Source organism: Sinocyclocheilus grahami, unplaced genomic scaffold (genome assembly GCF_001515645.1).
Source record: "Sinocyclocheilus grahami isolate Dianchi unplaced genomic scaffold, SAMN03320097.WGS_v1.1 scaffold3.1, whole genome shotgun sequence".
NCBI lineage: Eukaryota > Metazoa > Chordata > Actinopteri > Cypriniformes > Cyprinidae > Sinocyclocheilus > Sinocyclocheilus grahami.
Genome location: NW_015505182.1, coordinates 1,547,617 through 1,568,353, shown reverse-complemented (window position 1 = coordinate 1,568,353; position 20,737 = coordinate 1,547,617). Strand labels below are relative to the sequence as shown.

The 20,737-nt window shown below is 36.2% G+C and overlaps 1 protein-coding gene and 1 pseudogene across 3 annotated transcripts in view; both read right to left on the bottom strand.

Annotated features, from left to right (window-relative positions):
• The window catches only part of LOC107564406 (coiled-coil domain-containing protein 120-like), a 9,974-nt pseudogene extending 5,784 nt beyond the window's left edge, over window positions 1-4,190 (bottom strand).
• A 10,867-nt stretch (window positions 4,191-15,057) lies between these two features.
• The window catches only part of LOC107564220 (uncharacterized), an 8,718-nt gene continuing 3,038 nt past the window's right edge, over window positions 15,058-20,737 (bottom strand). For 2 of the 3 annotated variants that reach the window (XM_016249267.1, XM_016249343.1), the window contains exons 7-17: window positions 19,755-19,786; window positions 19,501-19,671; window positions 18,587-18,649; window positions 18,447-18,479; window positions 18,283-18,363; window positions 17,855-18,019; window positions 17,186-17,413; window positions 17,026-17,100; window positions 16,737-16,832; window positions 15,730-15,864; window positions 15,058-15,648 (exon numbers count right to left, since the gene is read on the bottom strand). In XM_016249267.1, coding sequence (XP_016104753.1) covers window positions 15,172-15,648; window positions 15,730-15,864; window positions 16,737-16,832; window positions 17,026-17,100; window positions 17,186-17,413; window positions 17,855-18,019; window positions 18,283-18,363; window positions 18,447-18,479; window positions 18,587-18,649; window positions 19,501-19,671; window positions 19,755-19,786 — 1,556 coding nt within the window. In that variant the 3' untranslated portion in view covers window positions 15,058-15,171. The remainder of the gene's footprint in view (window positions 15,649-15,729; window positions 15,865-16,736; window positions 16,833-17,025; window positions 17,101-17,185; window positions 17,414-17,854; window positions 18,020-18,282; window positions 18,364-18,446; window positions 18,480-18,586; window positions 18,650-19,500; window positions 19,672-19,754; window positions 19,787-20,737) is intronic. The other variant, XM_016249417.1, reaches the window with a different exon arrangement.

The window sequence follows — 20,737 nt, the reverse complement described above, 5'->3', positions numbered from 1 at the left end:
GCGCTTTACAATCATGGGGGGGGTCTCTCCTCAACCACCACTGTGTAATTAATGCTTAATTGTCCAATTGTTTTGTATATATATATATATATATTACATGTGTGGCATCCCCGATGAACAGTCCTCTTACTGTGCAATGCATTTTTATCAGAATCGATGCTCCGGCGCAGGGCACCACTGAAGAGAGCCTTCATCTGCCGTCGCTGACCTGGGTCATCCTACATGGAAGACACATATGGTTGTTATAGCATAAAACTGTAAGGAGAATGCTTTTATTAACTTTCAGTAAACAGACTCACTTCTCCTTTTGAGGTAACATGAGGGGTCAGGCCAGCTCGGCGCTGAACAAAGGGAGGTATTTCCCCTTCTTCTAAAGGAAAATCCTGTGGAATCTTCCCTGTGAGCTCCTGTACAGACATTTAAAGCTTTTACTGGGAATGTCACAATGTTTGCTGCCATTCGTTAGAACGGATGGTCCTAATAAGTACGCCCATTTCATTTTCTTTTTTTTTGGTACATCTACATTCGAAAAACACAACTTAATAACAAACGGTTCCTCACATCAATGCAGACCTTAAAACCAACACTCACACATCAAATAAGAGAATTCATTTTCAAAACAGAGAGAGAAAAAAATAAATCAATCAAGTAGACCTAGAAACTTTGTGAAACAGCTGGATGCACATTTTCTTTGCGGCTGAAGTCAGCATTTTGCATTTGTTTTTTTAAAAGAACAATATTTTATAGCGACTGCCTAGAAGTAAAATACTGTCTCAGTTTAATAAACCATCTCACCGCCTCCAGAAGACACACTTGTCGCAGCTCTCCGAGACGACTGTTCAAAAGGCTCTGCAGACTCTGCTTTCGCTCCTGCAGCTCTGAGATTCGCTCTGCTTGCAGCTTGCTGTCCTGACAGCCCTGGACATCTGTGCATTAGACAGAAAGCCAAAGTTCAAATTATATTTACACTGCCATTCTTCACGTCTGTTATTTTTGATCAAATAAATGCAGCTTTGGTGAGCATAAGAGACAAAAACAAAAATCTTACATATTAAAACTGAAGCATGACAAAACTGAGCATGCAAAATTAAATAGCCAATATCAACCAACACAAAAATCTATAGCATATATTGTGCTTCCATACTCCATTATCAATATGGAAATATGTACGCTCACCTGGAGCCCCTAAGCCCATGGCAGTGATCAGGCAACCTTTGACCTCCATAGAATGGATTTGAGGAAGTCTTGTGAAGTCTTTAGCTCCCAATTAACCCTCAGCTCCTGCGGACAAAGAATGTAGAGCTAATGAATATGATATAATTTGAGTAACAAATGAACTGAGACTGGTTTGAGAACCTCCAATCACCTTGTAGTTTGAGTCACATGAGGCATGTAATTCAGTGTTGGGGTCTACAATGCTACAGTATCCCAGTGGCCTGCAGGGGGAGCCACTGTGCGACTTCTCAATTTACTGCTGAGCCCTTAGTAGTGAGGAAAAATCGTATATTGTTGTTATACACACACACACACATTAAAAACGTATATGTGTACCTGCTGGCTGTAACTCCTCTAAATTATGGCTTATATAAAAGTTCAAAGACTTGTTCTGCCACAAAACTCAATTTGAAGACATCAGAATACATTCACTTTAGAGGGGCAAACAAATAGCACTATCAAAATGAATAATAAATGGTGATCATTTCCATACTTTTTAATTTTTTTAATTGCTGCTGTGCCTCTAAATCATTTATTAAACAGCTACCTCTCTTCTTACTTTCTGGAAGTTACGTCATGTCAGGTGTGAAAGTAAGAGCCCATATCAGGTCATTGTGGCAACCTAGGTTACCCAACTAGCGAATCAAATCTGGGTTTGCAGCTTACTGAGACTAAGATATTTGACCAAATAACTCGCATTCATTTAAATGAACAACAATTAATAAAACCAAACACAAGTACAGCGTAACTTCACCTATATGGTGTTGGCTATGCTAAAATTTACATTTCTAACAATTACAACTCTAATCACATTTAAATTGTTTAAGATCATTAATAATTTTTTTTAAATCCTATTAATTTCGTCATAAAAACATTATTTCCAGGTTTAAATTTGTAAATTAAATTTAAAATCTTGATTATTGAATAGATTACTGGCATACATTTTAAACCTTATAATAATTAATATTATTAATTTAACAATTAATTAAAATATTAATAAAAAATAAAAACCCTGCATACTGACACCCATTTAAAATCATTCGGGATCCATTGTACTTCCACAAACAAGAAAAAAATTCAAATAGCAAATGCTGCAAAACTGTTCATGAATCATTGTTATGGTATAAAGGCTGCTGGCAAATCTTGGACATAACAAGCAGGATGTGTTTTTGTTTGTGAGGAAGTGGCGTGGGTCATGTGGTATGATGGGTGGCTGGGAATGCACCCAACAACAAAACAAGACATAAAACCACCATGTGCAGGGTAAACAGACAACAATGAACAGCAAGTATAAGTAGGAGTATAAATAAATGAGGCAAAACATTTTAAAAAAAGAAGCTCTCAATTCATATAGGAGTAAATTAACAAATAAGACTCTTCAAAACACTACAAGCTCATCTGGTGGACACATGCTAAGAGATATCGCACACCTCAACTCTTGTAGAAACCTGGCAGAGAGAGAGCATGATGGGAGGAGAGAGGGGAGGATAAATGCTCAGAGATCAAAACCTGACTCCGAGAGAACGATGAGAGAGATATAAACAAGGGATTTATGGGAATTTGATGACAAAGCACCCAATGTCCTGGGACAAAACATGTGCAAGAGATAAACTGTGAGAAAGGGAAAGCATGAGAGCCAGAGATCCATATACATACCACAGCACTGTAAGCAGTGCATGATACTAGATAACAGTGTCTCATAAAGTAAATAAATGGATAAGAAATATATAAACTCAAATGCAATTATCAAGCTTAGTGAAACATATATCTGAAAAATAAAAGTTTAATAACAGTTCCATAAATTATATCTCTGAAAAATTAAAGGTGAATAATAATAATTACAAATTTGGCCCAGTGTTTGTTCCATGTGCTGATAAATCACACTTATGCTGTTGTTTATGCTTTTATAAAACTGTCAGTTTTCATATTCTTGGGCCTGTGCATTAATAATAAAGTTTGATGTTTAATTTCAAGGACATTTTTGTTACTTTTGCACAGTGTGGAGTTGCCAGTTATTGTCACATGTACAGTAAAACCTGGTTCCTGAAGCAGAAAGAAATACTGTCTCTAAGGATTAAAATTGCCAAAAATGTAAAACTTTCACAAAACGAGTTGTTAAGCAGACAGTCTCAGACACCATTCACTTCACATTCAGGATATATAAAAAAAAACGCAATCAGAGTGAATGGTGAAAGTGGCTGTAAATGTCTGCCCAACATTTGATTTAGTGTCTAGTGGAAGAAATACAACACAGAAATAGTTACACAAGTTTTGAACAATATACGTAAATCAATTTCATGTCTATAAAGTCTATAAAATATATACATCAATTTCAAGTCTATATTTCACCTTATTTGTCTTTGACAGACGATTATGTCTCAAAACGACTGATTTGTCTGACTGTTGCAACAATCATGCAACAAAACAGTGTGTGAATGGAAATGTTAATGACAGCTGTGGCAGGTGAGACTGTATACACAGCTGTGACTCCAATACATAGTATCGTTTCAGAAACATGCATGTCTGTAAAACGACTGTCTGAATGCGGTCACAAAATCAACTTTTTTTCTGAAAAAGCGATGTGATTATAAATGCTATATGGTTGTGATTTTCATTTTAAAGATTTTATCACCATCAACAGCAAACACGAGTCAAACGAGGAAAAAAATAAACATCTTGAAAAATAAAAAGGATTAACTCTGTAACGTTAACATTTTAAAAGCATTCTTTATAACGTATAACACGCTTGAGAGGCTGGAAAAATTAGCTTTAATGTGTAGATCCAACGACTTACCTTCACCAAATTAAGTCACTGAGAAAATATCCACAAAAGGTCAGAAAAAAAGCAGACTTATTTTATTGCACGTCGGATTTCGCTAACATGTTAACTCTTGAAGTTGTCTTTAATGCACGAGCTCAAAGTTCTTGGCGTTTCTTCTCTTGCAGAGGCTGCAACTCAAGCAACTGACTTCTACGAGCCCTGAAGGCAACAAGGACGAAACCATCTATACGCAGTGATGGGGGTTAGCCACTGATAAAATGGCTAGAAAATATTAAACGTTCACCATTTTTTATAAATTATAAGATATAGTTACATTTTCAGGTAATTCGGATACATGTAAAACGCATTAAAATTACATTCCTGTCCAATTTGGAGATAAGTCCAAGATATCCCGGCAAGTTGTTTTAATGGTTTCGTCTGAAAAGCGGACAGGTGAGGCTGTGGCCAGTGTTGCCAGATTGGGCGGTTTTGAGTTTGATTGTGCGGGTAAAAATTGGCTTGGGCGGGTGGACAAAATTTGGGCTGGTTTGGGGTCAGTTTGGCGGTTTTCAATCATATAAATTGCATAGGCTAATTGTTTAACAAACAAGCCCAAGTATGCATGTACTGCATCCAATCAGTCATCATAACGTTACTAAACACACACACACACACACACTGCAGAGGCGCGGGTGCTGATGTAAACGTCGACAGCCGCGCTTATCAAGAGGGCTCAGCAGACAGTCGTTATGATTCATGAGTGACAAGTTTTTAGCGTGATAAGTTATAACGTATCTGATTTTGAATGTAGTATGACTGTATAGTCAAGTAATCACAATGCCTAAATATAAGTTAAAGAGTGGGAGAGTAACTTAACTCTCAAAATATGAATTATTGTGGAGTGAGATGACACGAAGCCTCTATTACTGCAACTCCGAAATCAAAGCACATTTGAATTAATTAATCAAAGCCGAAACTAAATATGTCCGTTTATACGATCATGTCTTTTATCTTTTAAACGGTCCAGATTGATAAATCCTTGAAAACTGCGAGACTTGATTAGTTTTGACTGTGCAACGTTCTGTATTATGTTCTACAATATGAACTTAACAAGAGGCTTCCAGTTCTGAGTAAAATTATAGACCGACACGAAGGTAAGCGCATTATTGTTTTTTTTGGGGGGGGGGGTTAGTGTCGGATTTCATAATTACAGTCTATACTTTTTTCTTTATTTACCCTCAAAAATTGGAAGTGAAATATGACAACATGCCCCGTAGGTGGAACACATTGTAACATCTGAGGGGCACGTTGTAACATGACCATATAACAGCTTAAAATGTTATCTGATCGAATGAAAAAAATATACAAGACAAACTCAAATATTTTGTCAATAAAATGAAAATTATTTCAAATAAAATAATGGCGTTTTTTTAAGAATTAAAAATAATCTGATTTTGGAGTTTGACCATGAACACATTGCAACCATGCTGGGGACGGCCCACATAAACGAGCCAAAATGCTTTACATGTCTTGAAATAATAATTTCTTAACATTAAACCTTGACTGTCAGTCTTTATTCACCTGTTTCTAGGCGTTTATCATTAAAGTAAATGGTGTGAATTACATGGCTAATGTCACAGAATAGCACATTGTAACGCAGTGTTACAACGAGCCCCATCTGCGCAACTGGAGTTTAAAACCGGTTACTGTCTTCTGATAGTTATCGAAGCATTACAAAATAATTTAAACTGATAAATAACAGATTGGAGATTAAAATAATAGCAGATTTGTCTCAATTTAAATGAGTAATAAAAACTGAGATGAAAAATGGACTTAAGCCAGAAATGTAATTTTACTATGGTAAAATAAATGTTCAGCGATATCTTCAAAACACTTTTTTTCTCTATATAATGTTGATCTAGTAACTAGTAAATGCTGTAAATTAGGTTATGCTAGCATGTGTGGAAATATTTAAACCACGTGTTACAACTTACCCCGTTACTTTGTGCCCCGCGCTCCCCTGCAACGTTTCTTTTTCCTATCACTTATATTGGGCACTTTTTGCGTTTAAATGGGATTATTCTGACTGCTGACGTTGAAAATGATGCATTTCTTGATTGCCGGTTTGACAGTGTCAGCTTGAATATTTTATTCATGTTCGGTAGCCTAATTCCCTTTAATGTAGACTATTTGCCCCGATTCGATCCGTTCACCTGGGAAATTTATCTAACGTTATATACATTTTGTAAACATTATTTTGTTTTAAGGAGTTAAACATGGCCCTTATCAACCTTGATTTTCATATTCCATCACATTATTTTGACAGTTAAAGTTTTGGGCGGGTTTTTGTGAGCTTTTGGGCTGGAAATCGTCCATCCAATCTGGCAACACTGGCTGTGGCGTCCGTAACCACCATATGGTTTCTAACTTAAACGTCGCAGACAGGAATGATTTACTCATTGCAGTACTTGAAAATTTATGGTAAACAATTATTTTTATCTTTTAAAGTAGAAGAGGTTTATCTAACACGTGTTAAGTTAGACGCCAATGTTGGAGTAGGAAGTCTTATTAGCGATTGTCTATTTAAAGGGACAGTGCACCCAAAAAGATAATTCTGTCATCATTTACTCACCTCTTGTGGCTCCAAATCTATATGACTTTCTTCTGCAGAACATAAAAGATTTTCTGAAGAACTGCATGGAAATAAGACCATGATAACGAATCTTGACTGAAGATGCCAAATCTCAAAAAGGACAAAATCACCATAAAAATGCATGAACAATAGTCCATTAAATGTATTTATATATGGTTTAGAAGAATTCTAAAATAGTTGTGCAGATACTTTTATGTATACGGTTTAGTAATTGTACTTTTTAAAGCCTGACATTTTTAGTCACCATTCATTCTCAAAAAGACCAGCGTAGTCTTCACGATTTCTCATTTTGTCTTCCAGAGCTAAAAGTATGCCATAGGTTTTGAACGACCTGAGGATGAGTAAATGATGACTGCATTTTTAAACTACTCCTTTAAGTCAATAGTCATGTGGTCAAACAAACATTAAGTGTCAGCAGGGTTTACTTCGCAAATTCACTGAGCTCTGCATGCAGCATTCCTCTAAACTTTCTTCTGTGCTCCGGAAGAACAACTGTGACAGTACTGCAAGTAATTATTTTGCTTTAAAACAATCAAGCATTATTTGATTCAGTGCATATATGAAGTCAGTGTGCTATTAGGTGAAAATGTTATTAAAGAGTCGACCAAAGAAAATCTAGAACATAAAATAAGTTTATGGGCTTTCAAGCACTAAAAATGACATATTGAACAACACCTCCATCTGCTAACTGAGTTTATTTTATTGCCAAAGAAATGGTTAAATTGAAGATTTCACAAATTGGTGGCTAATTCATTTGAATTCGTATAATCTCAATTGTACGTTTTAGTACAATCTGCTTACACCCCACTGACAGATAAGTTTAGGTGTTGACCTTAATTGTACATTTCCATAGAAAGCATCATACATATTCATGCAAAATCACCACCTCGTAAAATACTTGTATGTTTTGTCATAAAATTGGGTTGGAATTTCTGAAGGATGCTACAACACTATCATACGCAATGACATGAGCAGGATGACACCAACTGACTATGAACAGGCAGCCTAGAAATTTATGACACACTTTTCCTGCACATGACAGCATGGAGAATTGGCATAGCAGAGGGATCTGACGCTATTAGGCGACCACGAGACCTGATTGTAGAAATTGGAGGGGCTGAGATTAGCGCTTGGGGGAGAAGTGCTTGCTCAAAGCAGACAAAGGCAATCCCAAGGACTTGTCATGACCTGTCTCTCATTTGCACTGCCCTGTTTTAGCACACCAACAGGGCTCTGGCACACAAAGAAATTGAAGATTACTGCTTGGAGATTACGCCGCTTCTCGCTTTCTGTCTTGCTCTGGCCATTGCATCACGTCTGAGTTCAAAATACAACAGAGATGCAAAGAAGAGCGTTTCTGGGTCACCGACAAAATTACTTGAGCATCATCTAATGGGACATGCTGCAAGTGTAATCATGCATTTTGTAAGTAAACAAAAAGACATAATTGAGGACACATTTAAATTGACGTGGAGTGTTGATAGTCTCCAAAGCAATTTGACTGTAATTATCAACAACTGTACTAATAGTAAGTGTATTGCACTTAATGAGCGGAAACACTGCAGTCTTTTTATTCACTTATAATGATCGATGTAACCCTATAGCAGTGATTTGTGAACAAAGTTGTCAAAAGTAAAGACCATTAGTTAAAGGCCAGACCGATAAAAGAGGCCTGTGCGCTCAATATAATAATATATAGCTCCTTCTTCTGAGGCATGAAGCAAGTGTGACCAGCAGTGACCCTCCCTCCTTGTATCTGATTCTCAAGAACAACCAGCTGCTGTCCTGCTAACCTCTACTCTGTTTCACTTTGATCTCTGCAGATCAGGTTACAGAGGTCAAACTATAACCACTATGTTCAAACAATTTCAGCAGCTAGAATCGAGAAGCTCTTGATGCTTAGTGTTATCATGTGTTCTGCTCATTCTGTAAAATACTCCATGCTAACAGTCATCTTCTAGAAACATTTAATAAGTATCTTGTTCTTCATATAGTGATATGTATACAACATATGTGACCTAAGGTAACATTATTTCACTGTGCCCATTAATATGTCTATTTTTGTATCATGTCACATTTTTATCCAAATTCTTATTTATCTTCATTAGTAGTGGAAAAAATGCAAAATAGGATAATAAATAATTTTATATAAGGAGATAAAAGAATAATGTTTCAACTGTTTTTGCCCAATAAAATTCCACAGGGTTCAAAACAATATTGGACTCATTGACAACCTTGTCGTTTCATTGTAACAACATAAACGTTTCTCAAAATATATTTTGTGTTCCACAGAAGACATATCATACAGGTTATAACTATATCGTTTTTAGTCATTTCAGTATTATTTACATACAATTTTAGTATTTAATATTTTGAATAAGCTTTTATTTGTATATTTTCAGTTTTCATTTTAGTTTGTTTTAGCATTTTAATAGTTTTCGTTGTAGATTTAGTTAACAACACTGACTTTATAGAAAGAATACAAGTTTTCTGGAATGTTTTGGAATGTCTGGTCATGCTGTAAAAAAGGGAAAAACTACTTTTAATGTGTTCATGAAGTGAGCAGAACTCGACTACAGAACAACAAAGCCTTACAAAACTCAACAAAAATCTACATCTCTCCTAGAATAGTGGAACAGCAGCTTAAATTTGTGTTATTCTTGCCTGAGTAATTGCTCAACTCCTCTTTCTTGTCCATCCAAAGACAAAATTCTTTCCTCCATGTTTTCTTTACTACTGGATAAACAAAGACAAAGCAGACAGTCAGCAACAAAGCTGACCACAGCTTGGCAACACTGTGGTAAATCCCTCTGTGAAAACATGTACATTTCACAGCCTAGCCGGGGAGGAGACAGTTTTTTGCCACCTCAGACCCTGTCCTGGGGTCAGCTGGACACATAACAGAAAGCCATTTGTTTGGACACTAACACTCACACCCTGCACTATAATTTGTGGTCATGACTCGAGCTTTTAAAGGAATCGTTAACCCAAAAATGAAAATTCTGTCATTCCGAACCTGTATGGAACATAAAAAAGATACTTTACATAATGTTTCAGTGTTGTCTTTGTCAATATAATGGAAGTCAATGGCATTTATTACCCCTTTAAGCATTTAGCTGTGATATTATATTATCACTCCCTATACCATCTAAAATATTGCAAACGAGACGAGTGAAAAAATAACAAGCTAAACAGATGTTACCCCGAGTCTTTAGTGCCTGCTTGTGTGCACATGGTAACAACATCAAGCCACAATTGAACTCTTTATTGCCAGTGCACCCTGGAGAAGGAGGAGCTCAAAAACAGAAGAGATCTGCTGAAAATACACTCTTGACAGTGCTAGATGGAGCAAGAAATCTGTGCTTTGCAAAGCGGAGTGACTCAGAGTCTAGACACTTCAAACCACAATCACCATCCTCGGCTAGCAGTGAACACAGTGGGACGTGATTGAAAGAGCTTCAATTATAGAAGTGCAGTTCATTATGTGCCATGATAGGCACAATGTAAATAATTTAAATGAATGGGCAAATTTGCTGATTGTCATTCAAATTAAGCATTATGATGTAGGCTGGATGAAACAAACCACATGATATAAATGCCACACCAAGCTTTGTCAAATTTGTGCTGTATGTCTGCAGGTCAGTATCGTTCCTGCAACAAACTATTAAAATGAGTTTTGCTAATTGAAATAAAGTGGGGCTGCAAAACGATTAATCGCATTCAAAATAAACGTTTATGTTTACATACTATATGTGTGTGAAATGTGTATATTTATCATGTATATATATATTTTTAAAAAGTGTATGTATATACTTGTATATAATTTATATTAGATATAAATATAAATATTTTATATATAAATCTAACATTTTCCCTTAATATATACACATGTATGTGTGTGTATTTTTATATACATAATAAATATACACAGTACACACACACAAGTATGTAAACAAACTTCTATGTTGAATGCGATTAATCATTTTGCAGCCCTAAAAAAATTAATATCTCTAAAAAAAACTCTCTTGGCTTGCTCCCATCAGGGTTCAAATATGAAAAATAAAAAAAAAGTAATAAAAATGACAAAAAACAACAAATGTACAAAAACTTTAAAATAAAAATACAAAAAAAGCTATGATAGTGGTGCATGGTAATACCATGGTACTTTTTGCACGTGTAATCATCGTATTCGTTTAAGAAGTACATAAAATATTGTTATGGCCCTGCAAATTACAATATGCAATTAAAATGATGCAAGGGTGGTAATGAAATGGATCTATTTATGCTTTGTAGCTGGATAAAAATCATGAAGTTGTCAACGGAATATAAAGTTATTACAGTTAATTGTTTGTGGGAAAAATAGGATGCTCAAGCACTCTTTCTGTTGTCTGTTAGTAGATTTATAGACACAATATTTGAGGATAAGACGACGATGGTGAACGATTCGGTATTTCTAAAGAATCGATTAAGTGACTCGCTCAAGACACACAAAATGAATTCGTAATAGCTAGCATACATCATATCGTTATGAAATGATGAAATAGTAAGAAATAGTAAAACAACGCTATTCCGAATTCAGACTTGTGGCCACCTACTGGCGATGTAACCTGTGGAAAGGGTCACTGAATGAATGTTTTAAGTAACTGATTCAAAAGATTCGAATCACTGAACTGAATCAAACTGAGACGCACGCCAGGATACGTAGTATCGCATTAGTGATCAGAGTGGCTTATTCGAGAAAACGCATGCATTTACACACGACACATTTACTGTTAATCAATTCAAGCAGACAAATAACAGGTGTGACTGTTTTGCATCATTAATCCATTGCGTAGCAACACGCCAAGAGAAATCCCAGTGAAAGCCACGCGCGACGCTTTCATCAGCAAGAACTACATGCTGGATGAATGAGACGCGGATAAGAACATGTAAACGCTGGTTTACAATGACAGTATATTTTCATTTAAAAACATTCAGCCCAACACCAAAAATGTCATAGAAATCTAACAGGATAGCAGAAAGATTTTCCCCCATGCGTCCCTGCATTTTAGGGAGCATACGTGTCCACCATATCCAACCCATATATAAATCTAGTGCGGTTCATATTTTATATATTACTCCCATTAAAGGTTGTCTGCTGTTTAAGAAAATGCGACATTTAAGAGAAGATATGAGAAATGCACACGGACCTGCGATGCCAATTAATATTCATCTGCGGCTCTCCTCAGTCACATCTTGCAGATCACATCCTCCCCTTCATGCAAAACGCGTACAGGGTCCCTGCATCGCGCCAGCACGATGATATTATAACATCTTCCCTCACATTTCAGCATTCATCCCAGTTAAGCACTGTAAAGCGCTGTCACACCTCTGGAACAAGACTGGCAAACAGGGAAGAGCAATACGCATCCACTTGTCTGATTAACTCTTTCAGTCGCGCCTATTTATATAGACCCAGCTGACAAACTACACACACCATGCCGAAACTGAGGTTTGCGTTGCTTTCAAGGATGTTAGTCTGTTTGCAACGAAAAAAAAGCAGGTTGTCTAGTGAACAAATGAACCTTTCATGAGCAAATAATGAACTGTTTAGATAAACTGATTATCTATTTTTTTATATATATTTTATTGTATCTGAATAACAACATAAAACAATTTTAATTTTAGATTCAACTTTGCACGAACTGAATGCAGAAGTGCAATTATACTGTGCTATGGCGCCCCCTTTGGTGCATGTGTGTATTGCATAATTGATCCATGATACCGCAGGAGAACATTTACATGTGGATGCTGCAGCAACTGTATGCTAAAGCGTTTGTTTTGTTTTTTTAATCCGACAGCAGTGATGCTTTTAAAGTCCGGTATTTAAATTAAGTTACTGAATGAATCAAGACAAGACACTACAAACAAAAACAGTTTTGGGCTATTTTGCTTCCATTACACATCATCTATCAAACTAGTGGAAAGAAAACATCCAAATACATACTTAAGCCACTCCACTTGAGTAGCACTTTCACTAAACATTCCTTTTTTCCAATTTATTCAAAAAAAAATTTTTTTACATAGTTTGTTGACATATTTGCACTAATTGATGTCATATTTTATTCCTAAAAAATTTTTTTAAATGTTTTTTTTTCCTTACCGTTGACAACATTGACAAAGAGATATCCAGAATCACCCCTGTTAAATCTTTAACTCATATATACCAATAAAACACATTTGAGGAAACTTGTAATATAAAATTTAATGTACTGTGATTAATTAACTGGCAAAGTATGGTGATATCAATTGCCTTGAGCACATAATGGCAGTCATCCAACGGATAATGCGATTTATTAAATAAACAGAAACAAAACAGATTATTTATATGAAAGCACATACAAACAAAATTCAAAGTGTTTTGTAACCGAGGAAACAAATTCTGGAAAGCAAAAGACATATTTATAAAAAAACCTTTCTCGCTATATTTTATCTAATTTCTCTGCCACCACTTGCACTATGTACAAAATTGACTATCCAAAATGAAAGCAGCCTCATCCCATATCATACAGCAAATATTAAATCTTTAACAAACATGAATCTTCCACCTGATCAATGCATTCTGAAAAATCCCCCCTGAGAAGTACATAAGCATTAACACATGTACAGATATCATTGGTGTGAGGAATTAAACCAAAATGGATTTGAAGCACTATTATAACTTTAGTGCAAGGCAAGATGTACAGTTAAACTGATCAATGTTTGACTGTGTAAAACATGCCCATTCACTACCTCCACTTATATGACCAGGATTCAATGAGCATCCTTAGCCAGAGTAGGTACCAAAACGTGTCACATATTCTAGGGTAAAAAACAAAAAACAAAAATACATCTACATGGTTAGTGGTCACTCATTAAAAGGATAGTTTTCTCAAAAATGAACATTAAGTCATCATTTACTCACCCTGGTGCTTTTTGTTTGTTATCCATAAAAGAAAGAAGGGTATACAACATTTAAACATCACCAGGCGCCCGTTTCAGAAAGGAGGTTAAGTGAAAACTGAGAATGTTAACCCTGAAATGTGGGAAACTCTGGGTTTTGCGTTTCAGAATGGGAGATTTGTCAAACCCGTTTTGTACTTAGTACAAAAATACTAAGTAAGAAAAGCATTTTTTGCAGTGCTGGTACATTCATTCATTACACATTTTCATCATGCAGACACTGTGAAAGTGACAAAAACGGTATGTCCTATACTGAATCCTGTAGATGAGGAGGCTACATTAATTCGTAGGGAGTTACATTTACATCGGGAGAGGATTTTGATTTTTGTTTTTTGTTGTTGCCATATCCACATGCATATTTTTTTGAGCGGTACCATTTTTAAACGGTAATTTTCTATGTAACATCAGGGATGCAAAGCACATCAGTAAGGCTATGCACAGTGTTGAGGAAAGTGTGTCTCGCTCTCTCGCTCTCTCTTATAATATTTGTGTAGTTTTTTGAGCACAAACCCATCGAAAATAAAGCTGATTACTCTATGGAATGGAAGGATGCCAGATGGAAGGTATCTGCCGTAACCACCACCACAGTTGTTAAATTTATTTGGTCATCTTTATTTCCTACAAATAGAAAAGCAACAGTTATTCTTTTTCCTGTTGTATTTTAATATTCTTCCAATACTTGGTATTGCAGTACTTCATTATTTTTGCGTGCATTCTTGCTGTTGGCGGAGTAGAAGTCAGAGGTTAATTTAATTTATTCTAATTAAGAAATGCAACAGTTTGGATTAGAGAACATTTAATTATGTGAAAAGAGCATTAAAGTATGTGGGAAAAGCTGCAGCGCACTGAAATAGACCCTGAATGATATTTATTTAATACGTCAAATGCTTGTAAAGTCATATAGCCTACACTCATGAACCTTTTATGCTTAAAGCTTTACCTTGATTGAATTATGTTTTTATACTTCATTTTAGCCGCTTTTTTTCTTTTGCCTGTAGGATGGAAATTAATATTACTTAAATAATTTACTGTTCTGCCACTTTTTACCTTTGATATTATAACAGTGATTAAGAATTAAAGTGATGTATTGAATCGGAAGTATGCAGACGTCTTTTTGGTGGGAGCTGTTGCCATGGTGAGTCATAATTTCCCCGGAGCTCCATTGATCACGGCTTTTCATAGTCGATTGAACTCCATCTCAGTGTAAGTCAACACAAGAGTTCAAGTTGGAACGTTTTCAGTTGTTTCAGCTGGTTGAACCTCCTTATTGAAACCGGACCCAAAGTAAATGATGACATAATTTTTATTTTTGGGCAAACTATCCTGTTAATGTGGGAAGTGATATTAGTCCTTTTTGTGGATTAAAGTAACCAAAAACTGATTCATCAGTCAATGTAATGCTGGCACCCTTCTATATAAATAAAAAAAAAAAAAAAAAAAAAAAAAAAAAAAAAAAGTGCTCTAATATTTATATAGTCGAAAGATATTCTAGAATAGTTCAAAATTAGAAAATAGAAGATGTATTACTTGAAGACCAATTCCCATGTGCTGAATAGTCTCTCTATACTTTTTGTTGAGTTATGCAGTTTTCACAGCGTTCCGTTTCTGAAAAAACGAGGAAGTCACAGGTAGCTGCCCGTTCAGGAACCACAGGCTCTGACCCAGTCGTGGATTTTTTATGCCCTAAGCCCTGGCAGACCGCGTACCTTTCTAGGTCCTCGAGGAAGGCAACAATCTCTTTTGTAGTGGTGAGACGAGACGGGTGGCTGTCGTAGAGTCTGTGGGTGGGCAGGAGCGGCTGTCCCTGGACGCTGATGTGGTAGTGGAAGTTGGGCTCAATATGAATAATGGTGTCTGCCATAGTGGAGCGCTTGGAGCACTGCATCAGCTGTAACTGAGGGCCTTCCACCACAACACAGAACCAGAGGACAGGAAGTACCATGCTTCGAAGAGATCTCAGGAGAGGCATCAGTTCATGATTGATGTCGATGCCTTGGATGGTGGGGTCATTGTCTGCCATGCTGAATATCTGAGTAATCTGCAGAAGCCAGAAGTACATAATAATTGCTACTCCCACGACTTCCGTATTACACACCGTATGCCTAAAACGGCTTCTTACCGACGGACAAGACTCGTCCTCCTGCTGCTCCTCTTGACATGGTTCCTGACCTGCCGATCCATGTGATCGATTCCCTTCCCTCAAACTCTCTCCAGGGCAGTTTGGTGGAATGGCCATAGGAAGAAACTCTGGTCTCTAAATAAATGGGAAGTGGAAATAAATATATAGTATATAGTAAAATATGTATATAAATGATATATACAGTTAAAATCATTACTCAAATCTCGTAACTTTAAAATGTACAATTTAAAATAACTTTGAAAAATAATGCCTATGATGGCGAAGCTGAATTTTCAACATGTCTTGTGTTACATGATCCTTCAGAAATCATTCTGATTTGGTTCTCAAGTCAGCATTCTTATTATTATTAATGTTAAAAACAGTTGTGCTGCCTAATATGTTTGTGGAAATTGTTACAAAAGTTTTGTATCTTTGACCAGAAAGTTCAAAAGAATGGCATTTGTTTAAAATAGAAATCGTTTGCAACATTATAAATGTATTTACTGTCACTTTTGATCAATTTATTGCATCCTTGATGAATGAAAGTATTAATTTCTTTAAAAAGCATTTTTTTTAACAGATGTTACAAATATTTAATTTAAAACATTATCTAAAAGGCCATGCATTACTGTTATTTTTAGACTTTTTTCTCAAGATAATGTGAAAGCAAACAGGACTTAATTGTCAAGACAACCAAAAATCAATGTAATTACTGAAACTCTGCCTTCTCAATCAGCTTTGAAGTCGCCACTTTAAGTCTGCCTTCTGCACCTCATTTTTTCCTCTCTGCGTGGGAATAATATCAGAAGCGTACAGCTATGCATGAACACTGGTTAGATCAAACACTGATTGGTACAACTACAATCTTGAATTTATTTTACTTTCACCACCCAACCTAAGGAAAGACAGCACCTCAGATAACCTTACTGGCTTACGGTTTATTTCCCACTTGCTAATCTTTGTTTTTATTTGTTTAAGCTGAAAACAGACAGGCATAAGCAGCTTACCACAGACAGAAGGGCTCTGCTACTGATACCACTGACTTGAAGCCCATTTTCTCTGATCATCTCCGCCCGTCCTATGCGCAGCTGGGGGCTCATCTTCTCAAGAGATAGGGATGACAGAAATGAGATATGAACATATTTATATAGGTCTGTTCAAATAATACGAAAATGCAACAAACCAAATAAGCTTATTTATGTCCAGGGAAAACTGCTCTGGAATTAATTTAAGGAATCATTATGACTTGATTAACATTATATGGGTATTATATTAATTTTCATGGTGAAAACATACCTCAAATTTCTGTGGATTGTAGAGTGGGATGTTGTTCATCAAATGACTGTTAGCAACATCAGTATAAACATAAGCCTAAATCAACAAGAAGAAAACCAAGAAGAAAAAGTTATTGAGAGCAAACAGGAACAGTGGAAATGTTTTATAGATTCTGGAATACCTTTCTATTGTAACTGGAATGAAGGAGCCTGTTCCGATTCAGCACCTGGGCAACACCTGAGGTATGCGCCTTTGGCACATACGATTCAGCCTCGTTATCTGAAACCTCAAAATGCCACAACTTTTTGGACCTGGGTCTACTACGTCCATATGTGTACCGTGGCCTGCCGTGTGTAACCCAGCCCTGAGAAAAGAGCATCTCCGCTTCATCCATAGGCAGCAAATGCTTCTGTTAAACAAACATCGAGACAAGATTTTTTTGCACAATTATTGAACCTACAACAGACATGTAATAATATGGATGAATCGTTAGGGATTTAACTGTTCTGATTCCACTAAACTGCACTTTGTCATACACATGACTAAAATACACAACAGTACTAGGTTCAGTTTGTTTATTGATAGATTATTTAAAAAGAACAAGCTTAGAGTCATTCATTCACAATGAGTTAAACTCACTAAATAGTCAAAATTCACTCTCAATAAACAGTTCAACATGTTATATAATATATTACATAAAAACAAATATTATTATATGAACCAAAAAAAAGAACAGAAAATAATCCTAGATTTAGTGGACAACTAAAGGTTTCAAAATAATGCACCATAAAACAACATTCTCAAAAGTCAATGCAAATAATACAATTAAAATGATATTATGGAAGCCCACCATCGCCTCTCTTTGACACTGTCGTAGACGGCATTTCTGTCTTTTCTTATTTCTGCCTCCAAACTTGGGTTTGTCCATGCAAAAATCACAGCTTCCGCAGTCTGTACGGCGAACGCAGCCTTTACACTTCCCACAGGAACGGCGACGTACTTTTGGTACACCCATCTACAAATCAAGAAAAAACAAATCACTATTTAAAGAATATTCAGGACACTATTTTAAGTCTCTGATTACATCTGACTGTATTAAATATTTGCAGCTTAAGCATGAAGCAAATTTGCCTCAAGCTAATTTCTAAAAAAATGCAATATATCCCAACTAAGAAGAGAACAAATACTTTGTGAATCTCTACAAGCAATGTGCATATCTGTGATCAAGGCACTTGGATCATGTTACTGCAGTGTATTTAACTGGCTAGCTAGAAATACCTCATCCAGGCCATTGTCACCATCATTACCCCCAAAGAACATAGACAGATCCTCTGAGTCACTGTACTGCAGATAGGAGCTCTGCTTACAGGGAAACAACATTTAGATATAGTTGTTCTACAGGAAACCCTCAGATTAGTCAGAGATTATTTAAAAGCTTTTACCTGTGATTCCTCAAAATCATCTGAGACTGAGGGCTGAAAAAGAAAAGAAGAGGGAGACTGAATGATTAAAACTTTTTTTTACAAGCATAATGAAGCACTGTGTGAAAAGAATAGTGTAGTTCAAAGCATTTTATTCTCACTTGTGAAAAATTTGAAGCTGTGCTTAGTGATCTGGCCATGTTTGGAAACTGCCACTCTGATGCCTGTGGATTAGATAAAGGTGAGTAAAGATTATATGATCATTAGACACAAAGAGTAACTCAGAAAGTTACTGTTCAGAAGTTTGAGGGCTGTAAGATTTTTTGCTTTTTTTTTTTTAAGAAATTAGCATTTTATTCAGTGAAGACATTTATATAGATTTCTACTTCAAATAAATGCTGTACTTTCGAACTTTTTATTTATCAAGGAATCCTAAAAAAAAGTGTCATTGCTTCCACAAAAATGTTTTCAACATAATAATTACCAGAGGAACAAATCAGCATATTAAAATGATTTCTGAAGAACATGTAACAGCAGGTGTAATGGCTGCTGAAAATTCAGCTTTGCCATTACGGGAATAAATTGCTTCTTAAAATATATTAATGTAGAAAACTGTTTAATTATTCAATTATAATCATATTTAACAATATTACTGTTTTTACTGTATTTTCAATCAAATAAATGTAGTCTTGGGGAGCATAAAAGACTTGCAAAAAAAACACCTACCAACCCCAAACTTTTAAACAATTAAGTAATTCATGAAAATGTGTGGATTTCATTGTGCATTTAATTCATAACACAAATGCCATGTGGAAACAAAAGTACAATATAAAAAGACACCAGTGGGGGCAGTACAAAACTGAGGTCCTGACAAAGCCATTAAACAGAACAGATCATAAAAACAACCTAAATGCGCTTGGTTTGACATTGCAAGTGTGGGCAAGGGTCCAAACACTTTCCAAGGCCACTTATTATTTAGTATAATGCAACAGTTTAACTATATTCTTATTCTTACACAAATGTCCTTACATTACATAGAATATCATCTACTGACTGAAAAAAAAAAAAGAATTACCTTTACAGCCCTCTCTTTATGGATGGGGCGCAAACACTTCCGTTTGCGACACTTAATGACTTTACGAGAGTGGATATTGAGTCGAAGGCGTAGCCGAGCATTTCTGCAACTAACACATTTTCCACAGTCCACTGTATTTTGGCAAGCCCGGCATCGGCCACATGGAACCCACTAAGAAAAAAAAATATACAAATAAATGTGTTTTTATTTGTAAGGCAACACATTACATAAAGCCAAAAAAAATGAAAACATACCTTTTTGTAGGGTTGTCTTCGTCTTATTATTGCTAAACCAACAGAAAAAAATAACAATAATAATTTTGTTAAACGAATTAAAAAGAAGCTTAGTTTACCGCGGAAGCGGTCGTGGCTGCGGTCGGGTGAAGACTGAAGAGTGTAAAGACCATCGACTCTACCGTGCGACTCCACCGGGCAGGGACACCGGCAAAGGACATAAGTTTTCACTTAAATGTTTTAGTTTTGAAATATTGTTGTATGCATTTGTAATTTTTATTTAATTTCTTTTATTTTCTTAAATGCGTGTATATATAGTATTTATAGAGTTTTAGTTTTAATTACTTTTTCTTATTTGTAAGTCGCTTTGGATAAAAGCGTCTGCTAAATGACTAAAAGTAAAGTAAAAGTCTGAGACCAGCCACCCGGACAGCTGCTGCAACAATTGGTTTGCAGAACCAAAGAATTTCTGCACAAACTGTCAGAAACCATCTCAGGGAAGCTCATCTGCATGCTCGTCGTCCTCATCGGGGTCTTGACCTGACTGCAGTTCGTCGTCGTAACCGACTTGAGTGGGAAAATGCTCACATTCGATGGCGTCTGGCACTTTGGAGAGGTGTTCTCTTTACGGATGAATCCCGGTTTTCACTGTACAGGGCAGATGGCAGACAGCGTGTATGGCGTCGTGTGGGTAAGCGGTTTGCTGATGTCAACATTGTGGATCGAGTGGCCCATGGTGGCGGTGGGATTATGGCATGGGCAGGCGTATGTTATGGACAACGAACACAGGTGCATTTTATTGATGGCATTTTGAATGCACAGAGATACCGTGACGAGATCCTGAGGCCCATTGTTGTGCCATTCATCCACGACCATCACCTCATGTTGCAGCATGATAATGCATGGCCCCATGTTGCAAGGATCTGCACACAATTCCTGGAAGCTGAAAACATCCCAGTTCTTGCATGGCCAGTATACTCACCGGACATGTCACCCATTGAGCA